The sequence below is a fragment of the Leucopleurus acutus genome, assembly GCF_964270905.1.
Source record: "Leucopleurus acutus genome assembly, chromosome: 3".
Classification (NCBI taxonomy): domain Eukaryota; kingdom Metazoa; phylum Chordata; class Mammalia; order Artiodactyla; family Delphinidae; genus Leucopleurus; species Leucopleurus acutus.
Genome location: NC_139145.1, coordinates 120013613 through 120025025, shown reverse-complemented (window position 1 = coordinate 120025025; position 11413 = coordinate 120013613). Strand labels below are relative to the sequence as shown.

The 11413-nt window shown below is 44.8% G+C and overlaps 1 protein-coding gene across 1 annotated transcript in view; it reads left to right on the top strand.

The window, feature by feature from the left end:
• Positions 1-5703: 5703 nt before the first annotated feature.
• The window catches only part of MAP1B (microtubule associated protein 1B), a gene marked incomplete at both ends in the record, with an annotated part of 89743 nt that continues 84033 nt past the window's right edge, over positions 5704-11413 (top strand). The window contains one exon of the mRNA XM_082835908.1: positions 5704-5887. Coding sequence (XP_082692034.1) covers positions 5704-5887 — 184 coding nt within the window. The remainder of the gene's footprint in view (positions 5888-11413) is intronic.

Below are 11413 nucleotides of genomic sequence, written 5' to 3'. Positions count from 1 at the left end.
GCCGAGAACTTCCCAGACCCGTTTCAGCCAATTCCTGGGCAGGTCTTACCTCAGCACAGGCAGAATCTTACCTCTAGCCATCAAGAAATGCAGAAGTAAGAACTGCTTAATTGCCAGACACTAGGTGAAGCTTGGGGCTGGAGTTGAAGTGGATGAAAGGGCAGGGCAGGTGAGGGAATAAAAACATGAAATCAAAGTTTCTGCTCTTACACATTCAAAATCGGCTGGGGAGAAAGATAGGTTACCAAGTCATTGCAAAATCTTCTCTCAGCAAAGTGCTGTGGAGCTGAGGCAAAATGAGTGGATTCATGTCTCCCAATCTTCATCTGGATAAATCCAAATCATTAAGAATAAAGTCTTAAAAGTACTAGAAAACCCCTGGGTGAATTTTTCTTACATAATCTCAGAATGGCAAAGGCCTTTCTAAATATAACATAGGACTCATAAACCGTAAATGAAAAAATAGTTAAATTTAACTACATAAAAAATATTCCCCATCGCAAAATCTACAATACATAGAGTCAAAAAAAAAAAAAAGCCAAAATGAGAAAAAATATTTGTAAATCTTACTACAGAAAAAAAGCAAAGTTCCCTAATGTATAAAAAATAGACACGGATCAATAAGAAAAACACTAACCATCCAATAAAAAAGTGGGCAAAGGATATAAGCAGACAGCTCACAGAAGATGAAATGCAGATCACCCTTAAAAGTATGAAAAGATGGTCCAGCTCACTTATAATAAGATAAAAAATTTTAAATCCATTCATAAAAACTGAGAACAAAATGTAACAAAGGAACCTATTTATGTATTGAGTTAGTGGCATAATATATAGAAAGGAGTTAAGTGACTTTAAAACTGCATCCCTGTGGGATATATCTAATAACAAAGAAAATTGCAAAAAACAAAAAATCCTAAATTGCTTTCAGTAATCCTATTGATATCAGTAGCATTTTTATTGCTATTCTGTTATTCTAAGAGGGTTGTATACGAATTGTAAAATAAAACAAAAAGAAAAATGACCATTTTGGTGTTTTTGGCAACTGGTTATTTTGGTTCTCTAGTGTGACACATTCTAAGATAAAAAGTAATTGCAAAAATTTTAAACTGCTTTTAGTAATTGTTGGCAAAAATATTTTGACCTGAGACTCCTGTGAGTACAATTTTTTTTGTGTGTGTGTGTGGTACGTGGGCCTCTCCCTGCTGTGGCCTCTCCCGTTGCGGAGCACAGGCTCTGGACGCGCAAGTTCAGCGGCCATGGCTCACGGGCCCAGCCACTCTGCGGCATGTGGGATCTTCCCAGACTGGGGCACGAACCCATGTCCCCTGCATCAGCAGGCGGACTCTCAACCACTGCGCCACCAGGGAAGCCCCGGTGAGTATAATTTGTATATATTTTCAGGTAAAGAAAATGAGAAATTATCTGCTCTTCTAATTCTTTCACCCTTGGTGACTTTGAGAACTGGAATTCTTGGCATAAGACAAAGGAAATACGTTGTAAAATTGAGGGGTAAGCAAAATCTCTGCAGTCCTGATCCTGAATTGGCAATTTCAGAATGAACTCATATTATCTTGAAAAAAAATTCACTTTCTATTTCTGTCCACTGAAAATATCTACAAACAATGACTAAGATAGTAGCAACAAGTCACTCCTAGTATTCAGACTATGGTCTCTAAATACAATTTCCCTCTTAAGGAACTAGGGTTCCTTAGAGAAATGGCTAATTCCATGTTCTGAGGCCAGGTATATTCAAGGTGAGCTGGGAATATGTTAGCATATCACTGCCCAAAGATTGAAAAATTAAAATATCAATATGAATAATGACTTAAGTTATATTCTTAATGATACAAACAATTATTAATCACCTTTGGAGGGATGTTATGGAATTCATTATTTTCAAAATTAGTAAATAAAGAGAATCATTTGTTTATCTTTCCCTTCCTGCATAAGTGTACCTCAGGCTAACCAAGTGACAGGGTGATATTTCTCTGAACAGAAGTCTCCCAGCTGTCAAATGAAGAAAGAATAATAAAATTAGAATATTATTATATTCCGACCTTTAATGAAATAAAGGATCTAGGTAATGATCATCAGTGGCTGCCAGGGCCTCAGGACAAGGTCAGCCAGTCTTTATGTGCTTCCTGATGGAAGAACACAGTATCACCCAAGAAGTATAATTGCAAAAACTATCAAACCTGAATGTGATCAAGCCTTTAGATTTAACTATCAGTATACAGATAATTCAGGAGTTGGACGAACATGTTAAATAACACAACAGAGATGCAATCAGCAAAACTCAGACTGTGAAATTCTGCAGAACAAATGTGCCTACTATTCAACAAGAAGTTTCAAAGGAAAAACAAAAGGGTAGGAACACATAAAGAGACTTAAAACATATCAATCAATCGAAATATATGGATCTCATTTGGATCTTGATTTAAATAAGCAAACTGTAAAAATCATTTGATTGGGGATAATGGGTACATGGAGGTTTCTTATACTATTCTCTCTCCTTTTATATACGTTTGAAATTTTCCATAGTAAAATGTTTAACAATAGCAGGAACAACTAACCCTTACTGAATGCTTATTATATATACGGCACTATTTTAAGCACTTTACGTATTTAAACTGTCCCCCTGTCTGTGAGGTGGGCACTCATCTCTACCATGCAAATGAGGAAACCAAGGCATAGAGTGGTTAAGCATCTTGCCCAAGGTCACACAGCTAATAAACCATGGTGCTGGGACTTGAAAGCAGGCGGTCTGACTCCAGAACCCAATTTCTAACCTGTACACTACTACCTCTCACGATGATGGTAGCTTGGACCAGGATGGGGACAGTGGAAAGAAGTAGAAGGATTGAAAAGATACTTAGGAGGTAACATTGACCAGACTCCATGCTAAATTGTACATGGGGCTGAGAGGAAGGAGTCCAAGATGTCTGTGAGGTTTTTGCTTGATCACAGGATAGGTGGTGATACCGTTCACTGAAATAGGAAAAGTGAGAGAGGATCAGGTTTGGAGGCCAAAGACAATTTGGGTTTGGAGCATGTTGAGCCTGAGGGGCCTTTGGGACACCCAGGGAATGTCAAGTGGCAGCAGGTAACACAGGTACTCTTATATGTTCGTTTTCCCCTTCTTCCTTAGGACTGTATCTTTTTTTCCTGAGATGGGGATGGGAGCAACTACTTTTCTAGTTTGTAGTGTCACTTAATATTCAATTCTTGTTTCAGAGGTGTTGGTAGTTGTGCCCAGCTTGATTTCACCTACACATTTTGTAAGGGTGCTTTTACTTCATTATCTGAAAAACTTGGTCAAAACAGGTCTATTCATCAGTCATGTCTTGAGTGCTTACTATGTTCCAATCACTGTATTAGGCATTTACATTTATATCATTTACTCTTCTCTTATGTTGTTACTCACGCAGTTGTAAATATACTCTGCCCAGTATATAGATGAAGAGACTGAAGATAAGAATAAGTCACTTTCCCAAAGTTACAAAGTTTTACAGTGGCAGTCAGCATCTCTGGTCTGTGTTCTTCCATTTTGTCTCTTTCTCAAAGTGTGGGTAATGACTTAGGTGGTTCATGGTCATGGCATTTAATTGCACGAACTCATACAGTAAAAAGGCTCTTCTGTTGTTTATGTTCATCCAACCTTCTGTTATGACAACGGAGAGTGACTCTGGTGCTAGTATGTCTTCAATACCTCTCTAACACTTGTTATCTCTGTGTTTAACTTAGGGTACACCTCAGGGTCAGAGTCTTCAGCAAATAACAACAGTGTATAGCAGGAATTTTATAATTTACTTATTTTCATTATGTTTATTCTTAAGGATACCTCCTAATTATAGTAATATTAGTGTTTCCATCTCTACAGCAATAAAGAATTTCATTTAAAATAAATTTAAGTAAAAGAAATAGAGCTAATGAAAACTATTACATAAATAGAAGTAATGGTGGTTCAGAGAAATGGAAGACAATCACTAGCTGACGCTAATTCCAAAGCCTGAAATTGGAAAACAGTGCCCTCGCCATTTCTCCTCCCCCCATCATGGGCTTTGGTGCTGGCCTCATCTGTCTAACAGCAATTGAATGCCTTCTCTTGACCAAAATGTGATCTGTTACCATCTCACTTGGAAACTCTTTGTCACTGCTCACTGGTGAGGGCAGCTCACCAGTAAGATTGTCACAGACCCCAAGTGCTGTGGGCCAGATGGTATCTTTAGTCCCCATTGACCAGACTGGCATTTAGGATGGGGCTAGGACCATGTCAGGGTTTCAGGAAGGAGCTAAGAGCAAAGAGTACATTACCAATAAGTCAGGGTGGTTAACAGCTAAGACCATGGGCTATTTTGGAAGTCTTAGTATATCCAGGTGATTTTTTTTAATATGCATTCTAGTATTAAAACTATATTGACTACTCTAGTTTCCATCCATTCCTCTTTCCTAAGCCTCTTATCCCCCAGTCTTTTATGACAGTACTGTGTTTGCACGTTTTGTTCCTTCTTCACCACCACCACCCCCTTCCTGGGACAGAAGCTATATTCAGTGTTTGTGAGAAATGGTTGTAGATGGGCTGCCTTTAAACAACATTTTTATGAGTTATTCTAAACATAGACAAAGACAATAAAAATTCCCAATGCTACATGTATTTTAAAAGACATCATTGTCACATGAAATAATTTTTCTTGTGTGTTCCCCAAGGAACTGAAAAGTATATTATAGTCACTATAATCCTGCTGGGTAGAGACAGTATCTTCTCTTTATTCTTTGTTATGCCTGATATCTGTTCAGCATATTATTAAGAAAAATCTGTATCTGGAATAATGCATCTGCATTCTTTTCATTTCCCACGAGCACCACAAAGCCAGTACTTTTTCATCAGTGGCTCCTGCAGAGTAAGGTCCAAAGCCTGAACAATGGTAAGCTTAGGTTTTGCATTTTTGATGTATTCTTTGCAGTGAAGGTGGTGAATACTGGTAAATATGTCTTCCTGAATTCACATCAAAGAAGAGACAGGTTCCATCTTCTCGGGCGGGGTACCCTCAGCCCCAGGTCCGCTGTGCTAACACAGCTCCTGAGAACCTGGCTTCAACGCAGACAGGACACAAGGCAGAGACCTGACTTGTGCATCTCGGACAAGGTAAAATATCCCGACTCTGAAAACGGAAACACATCCCATTCTCCTGCACCAGCGGGGTGAGGGTTTGCAGCAGGCGGTGGGTGTGGTGTGGGGTGTAGGTTGGGAGTGTTTTCCCCCCTTAGAGTCCTCCTGCCACTTGACTCGCGGCCCTGCCCTGACCATTGTCCGCACATCTCGTCCCTCCAGCTTCCGGGCCGCGGGCGAGATGATTTGCTGCAGATGACATCAGCTCTGGGCCAACGGCTGGAAGAGCGGAGGCAGCCACCCCGTGAGGATGTGCCGGGTGGTCCTTGCCTCCTCCTCTTCCTCCTCCTCCCCGGTTCCCTGCCTAGTCTCCATATAAGAGGCGCCGCCTCCCCGCCCTCTCTCACTCCCCACTCCTCTCCGCCGCGCGCTCTAGGAGAGGGCGGAGGGGGAGGTGGCGCGCAGCGCCAGGAGGAGGGGAGACGCAGGGGGCGGAGCGGAGACTGCACCTTCGGAGATAATCCTTTCTCCTGCCGCAGAGGAGAGGAGCGGCCGGAGCGCGGCACTTCGCCGAGGCATAGCAAGCCGGCAGGATGGCGACCGTGGTGGTGGAAGCCACCGAGCCTGAGCCGTCCGGCAGCATCGTCAGCCCGGCGGCGACCACCTCGCCCAGCCTGTCGCATCGCTTCCTCGACAGCAAGTTCTACCTGCTGGTGGTCGTCGGCGAGATTGTGACCGAGGAGCACCTGCGACGCGCCATCGGCAACATCGAACTCGGTAAGAGGCCCCTGCGCCCCAAGGGGACGCGTTTGGGGAGACGCGCAAACGCGACCCCACCCAGGGCGCGACGGCCACCTTTCTCCTCCGGCACACCCCGCGCCCATGTCTTTCCCCGCTACTTCCCGCACTCGGTCCAGACTCTTTTTTTCTGGGCTCATTTCGGAGAATAATTCGAATTATCAGATTTGAGACGCAGTGGGAGAGCCTCTCCTAATCTTGACGGATCCGTTACCAGGCTGGGTCGGCAGATCCCAGCTGGCTACCGCCTCTCCCGCTAAATGAGATGCAGGTGTCAAAGGGGCAGAGGCCACAATAAAGCCGCAACCGCAGGAAACCAAAGGTGGGGGGGACGCTGATGCGGCCACTCCTTTCAGCCCCCCTCTCACCCCCGCAAAATGCTGGGATTGCCCCTCGCCGGCAGACCCCAGGCTGAAGTACCATGTGCCAGGGCTCTCGTGGGAATCATTCCCACCACAAACACCTCAGCCCCCGAGAAGTGCCTTTGCTGGCTTAAAACCTCCCCATCTTTTCTTTCCTTGGAATGACTAGGCTAGTCCTAGGGCCACGCCCGCTCCCCCCCCACCCCCCGGGATGCGGAGATGGAGAACCGCCTGCGCCTCCTTCCCAGGAGGCGCCTGCCTCGCTACCGCCCCTGGGGCCTTGGTTGCAGCTTTTAGCAAGGACAATGGGACCCCCAAGTTGTGGGGTGGGGCTTCTTTTAAAAGTCTCGGCTTCGGGAGTGATGGCTTAGGGAGGGGGACGGCGGGAGGCCCGCGGGTAGGGCCGGCGCCTCGCCCGGTGCGCGCACTTACTGGCGCGCCCTGCAGAGGCCGAATAGCGGTTTGCCTGGAACCCTGGGCGGGGCCGTGAGGGTCCGGCGGGCGCAGCCTCGGACGAGCGGACCGACCCGCCCCGCAGCCCCACCCGGGCTGCCGCAGTGCCCCCGCCCGCCGCACCTGCCCCCCGCACTGCGGCGCCCCCAGTGGGCGCGGCTGGCCGGGAGTGCGCTCCGCCAGGGCTTGGGGGTGCTACCTGCCCCCACCTCTCCCCAGCCCGGCTTTGTTGCGCTCGAAGTCCCTGGGTAGGCAGTCTGTCCTCTGCCTTTCCCTTTACCCCCGGCGTCCCAGACCTCCCCTCGCCCTGAGAGAGGTCGCTACTCCCTCCCCAGGCCCAGCCAGCGCTCTATTCTCTCGGGGTGGTGCTGCAGCGGTTCTGCCCGGAGACACCGGCTGGTGGGCGTGGTGCAGTCCGCACTGCGGTCTCTACGGCAGCCCGAGGCGGACAAAGGGCGTTCACGCAGCCCTCGTTCCCCGCGCCCGCTCCCACCCCATAAATTTAAGAAGAGAGAAAAACCTTGTTTTAGATGAAAAAAAAAATAAACGCTAGTAGTCTGCCTCTGCATTTGGAAACGGTCGCCTGTCCCCAGAACAAAAGGCTGCAGGGTGGGGGCTGGAGTTGCAGACCTGGTTCTTTTGTTTAACTTTAAAAGCACTGATGTTCCCTTTCAGATTAAAAAAAAGAAAGAAAGAAAGAAAAAAGAAAAAGTGAGCAACAAGCAGTCTTGTTATTTTCTTCGGAAAACAATATTTAAGAATAGGATATGTCAATAGTGAAATGCCTCATTTGAGCATCTCAATAACGCTTCATTTTCAAACTACAGCCCTTTAATCTGATCTGTACTAATTTAGTTGATTTGCACATTTTCTCCTTGGAAGATTTCACACGTACTGATTTTGGGTGTGGCTACTGTATGAATCAATGACTTTGTATTTTTTTAAAAATATTATTTGTCAGCACCTTTGCTGGGAAGCAATAATACATCAGGAAGTGTTTTTCTATCTATAAAAGGTTCATAACCACCCGATGCAGTGCGAGGAGAGGGACCACCATCCCCATTTTGGAGATGGGGGGCCCAGAGAGGCAGGAAGGATAAAGGGACCAGCTCAAGGTGACACCACTCATAAGTGACAGAGGTGCCAGCACTGCAGCATCACTGGTTTTCTGGCCCTGTCATGATGTTAGTGCAGGACAAGCTAACATCAGGGAGATCAAACAGCAATTTTCAGAGCTTGCTTTTATACAAAGGCAATAGTCATCCACTTGTGGGCAGCGCCCCATGCAGGGAGGTGGTTCAGCAGTCACCTTCCATGTAATTATATTCCTGCTTTGTTACTCTGCTGATATCCTTTTAGTGCCCCGTTTCTCAGGGGGTTTATTCAAGCTGCTTCTGTTTGAGGATAAACTAGAGGCATTCAAGTATCGCTGTGAAGTGCTCTCTACTGTGTTTTACACTGCTAGCACGTAGTGATAATATTCAGATTTGTCTTCCTGTCTTTTAAAAAAAAATTTTTTATTGATGTATTATATAGAGAGGAAAAGTCACAAATCATAAATGAGGAGCTTGGTGAATTTTCACAAAACGACATACCTGTATGATCCTGATCAAGAAGCAGACATTACTGGAATCCCAGAAGCCCCCTCAGGTTTCCTTTTCAGTCAGCATGCCTTCCTGATTTTTTTTTTTTTCCTTTTTTGCGGTACACGGGCCTCTCACTGTTGTGGCCTCTCCCGTTGCGGAGCACAGGCTCCGGACGCGCAGGCTCAGCACCCATGGCTCACAGGCCCAGCCACTCCGCGGCATGTGGGATCTTCCCGGACCGGGGCACGAACCCGTGTCTCCTGCATCAGCAGGTGGACTCTCAACCACTGCGCCACCAGGGAAGCCCGTCTTCCTGATTTTGAATTTCCTGATTCAGTCAGGTTTTTGCAGGTACCTCTGAAATGGCAGTATTGATCCCATTAAGAATCAACCAAGTGAGTGAGCAGAGCCATTTCCTAACGCACAGTAACAGATGCTGCTTTTCCTCTGGAGATGACTCTCTTGGGTCCTGGGGTCTCGGATGCAGATCAAGCTGCAGGGCCTTCCAGTGCTAAGTGAAAATACTGCTCCCGTAGCTTTTCCGACAGTCTGAGATGACTTAGCAACAGGGCAGGCTGGCTGTTTCCCTGTGCCGGATATTCGCTGCCGCCTCAGCTTTCAGGTCCCAGCTGGACCTCCTCCAGAGGTCACTCTGATACCACGGCTGTAGTTGCTGGTGCCCATGGACCCCGTTGTGTGAAGCAAGATGGAGATGCTCCAGGGGGTTCGGCTCTGTTTGTGTGCTGCAGGCTGGGAAAGCCGTTCATCATCTGTTCCTCTTGCTTCCCATTTCCCCTCTTGCCTTAACAAAGGCTCTGTGGGTTTGGAGACCCTGGTGACTTGGATTTTTGCCATTTGATGACTTGGGCCTCTTTGGGAAGTCCAGCAAATAGGTCTATAGGAAGATGGTGGTAATGCAGTAAATCAAGAGGCCTGAAACACCCCAGCATGGATGCTTAGTAAATGCTTCATGAAACCAGGTGTTACTGAACCAAACTCAGGTCTGCTCACCCTCGCACAGTAAAGCCAATCTACTGACACCAGGTTGTGGTGAAGGAAAGTGCAGCTTTATTGTAAGGTGCCAATACAAGGAGAATGGGTAGTTTGTGCTCAAAACCCTGAACTCCCGGAAGGGTTTCAGCGAAGCCTTTTTAAAGGCAAGGTGAGGGAGGGCGTCCCAGGGTGTGTGATTAGCTCGTGCACAATTCTCTGGTTGACTGCTGATGAGGTAACAAGGCGGTAATGGGCACTGTGTGCTCATGGTCATCAAGTAGTTAATTCCTTCCATTTGGTGGTGGTTTTAGCATCTGAAAAACAAGTCAGGAAGTAATGCATCAGAAACTAATATCTAGGTACTTCAGAGAGGAGCTAAAGCAGAGGATGTAGGGGAGGGGTCTGTCCCAGGAAGGCCCCATAGGGTCCTGCTTGGTTACACAAGGAAGAGAGACCATCATTCATTTCTTCAGCTGTATTCAAAATGCATAATGGAGGGTCTGGTCATTTCTTCTCAAATTTGAAACAATAGACTTTCCTCAGACTGGTCTAGCTTTAGTTAGTTAGTTATGCAGGACTCAGTGCCAAACCATTGTTGCTCCACCAACTGCTCTTTGGCACCTCTGTTGCCCCCTTCCTAATTAGTCCCCAAGAAGGACTTAACAGTCATCCCTATTTTTAGCAGAGCCTCCACTCCTCCTGTTTATTTTAGGACATGGACTACATATATCCATGCCTTGCAAAACTAATTCTATAGCCTTGTGAAAAGTTTTCTTTGCTTTATTTTTTTAAAAGAAACTAAAACATATAAAGAATACTAAGTGTCCGTTTAATGTTTTCAATTACTGTTAAAGAGTTTAACTTTCCTCTAGTTAACATTGGGAATCAGCGGGATTTGTTCATAATAAGATAGATGTGTGTAACATCTAATGTCCTGGATTTTTCGATGTAAGTTTCGCTAACTACAGTGTTTCTGATGTCATTTATTGAATGTTTTTAGTCTAAGATGGTTAAGAGAATTAACCCAGGAAAGATTTGGGGTTTCATTTCCATTTTGTTTCAACAGGAAAACAACAACATGGTGGGAATTAAAAGAAATGTTGGGGACTGTTAAATTGATTATATTCATCTTCATACGTTTCAAAGTCAAAAGGCAGATGCCTTCTGCTTGCACTGCTTAATTGGTATTACCTACTAAGGGTTCTTTGATCCGTGCTGAAATATAAGCCAGACACTAAACTAAGGTCATTAAGTTGATGAGTCATTATTAACCTTCTCTAAAGGCTTACTTTTTAAATAAGTTCTCACTTTTAGGCCAATAAATAAATTATTATAAATCACTTCTTTTGCTTGCTTCTAATGTGAAGTGCTAGCCAAGACCTAACTTATTTATCATCAATGCTTTGAAACGATGAACTCTGTAAGATACTGTCTGCATTACACATAACATATAAATTATGAACGTCAAATTGTTGGCTTAAAACAAAAGGAAAAAAGCAAATTGAAGGTTAGGTCAAGGGAAAAAATAGGAAAACTTTTCTCTAGGAAAGAAAACCTTATGGAATTTAGCATTTCCTTTGTTTTAATTGTTTCTTTATGATTCAAATCTGACTTCAGATCACGTTTTAGCATAGTTTTGAAAATAGAATCTTATGGTTATAGTTTAGTAATAATTTAGGAACTTGGGCAAAAAATATTCAAAGTCTGTTTCTGAGAGGGAGCAACTGAAGCTCATGGAAGAAAACCAGCTTGCTCAAATAGCAGTCAGGTAGAATCCGCGTACCATTTCCGCACACAATGCATGGTCATTTCTTTCTGCTTTCTTCAATCTATTGTTTATTTCAGGAGATAGATTTTCGCCTTTAAATGAGAGGCGTTTTTAAAAAATTGTTGGTTTTATTAAATAATCCTGCAAAATGCTTGCATGATCAGTAAACCTGGCAAGATCTAACCTATGTAAAATAAAGCGACCTGGTTCTTCCTTATTGTTCACCCTGACTTGCCCTGTGATACCCACCCCCCAACAATACACACACACACACACACACACACACCCTTTTCTCCTTTTTTCATCTGTCAACTTTATGTGCACTTTAGCCTCCCCTTGTGCA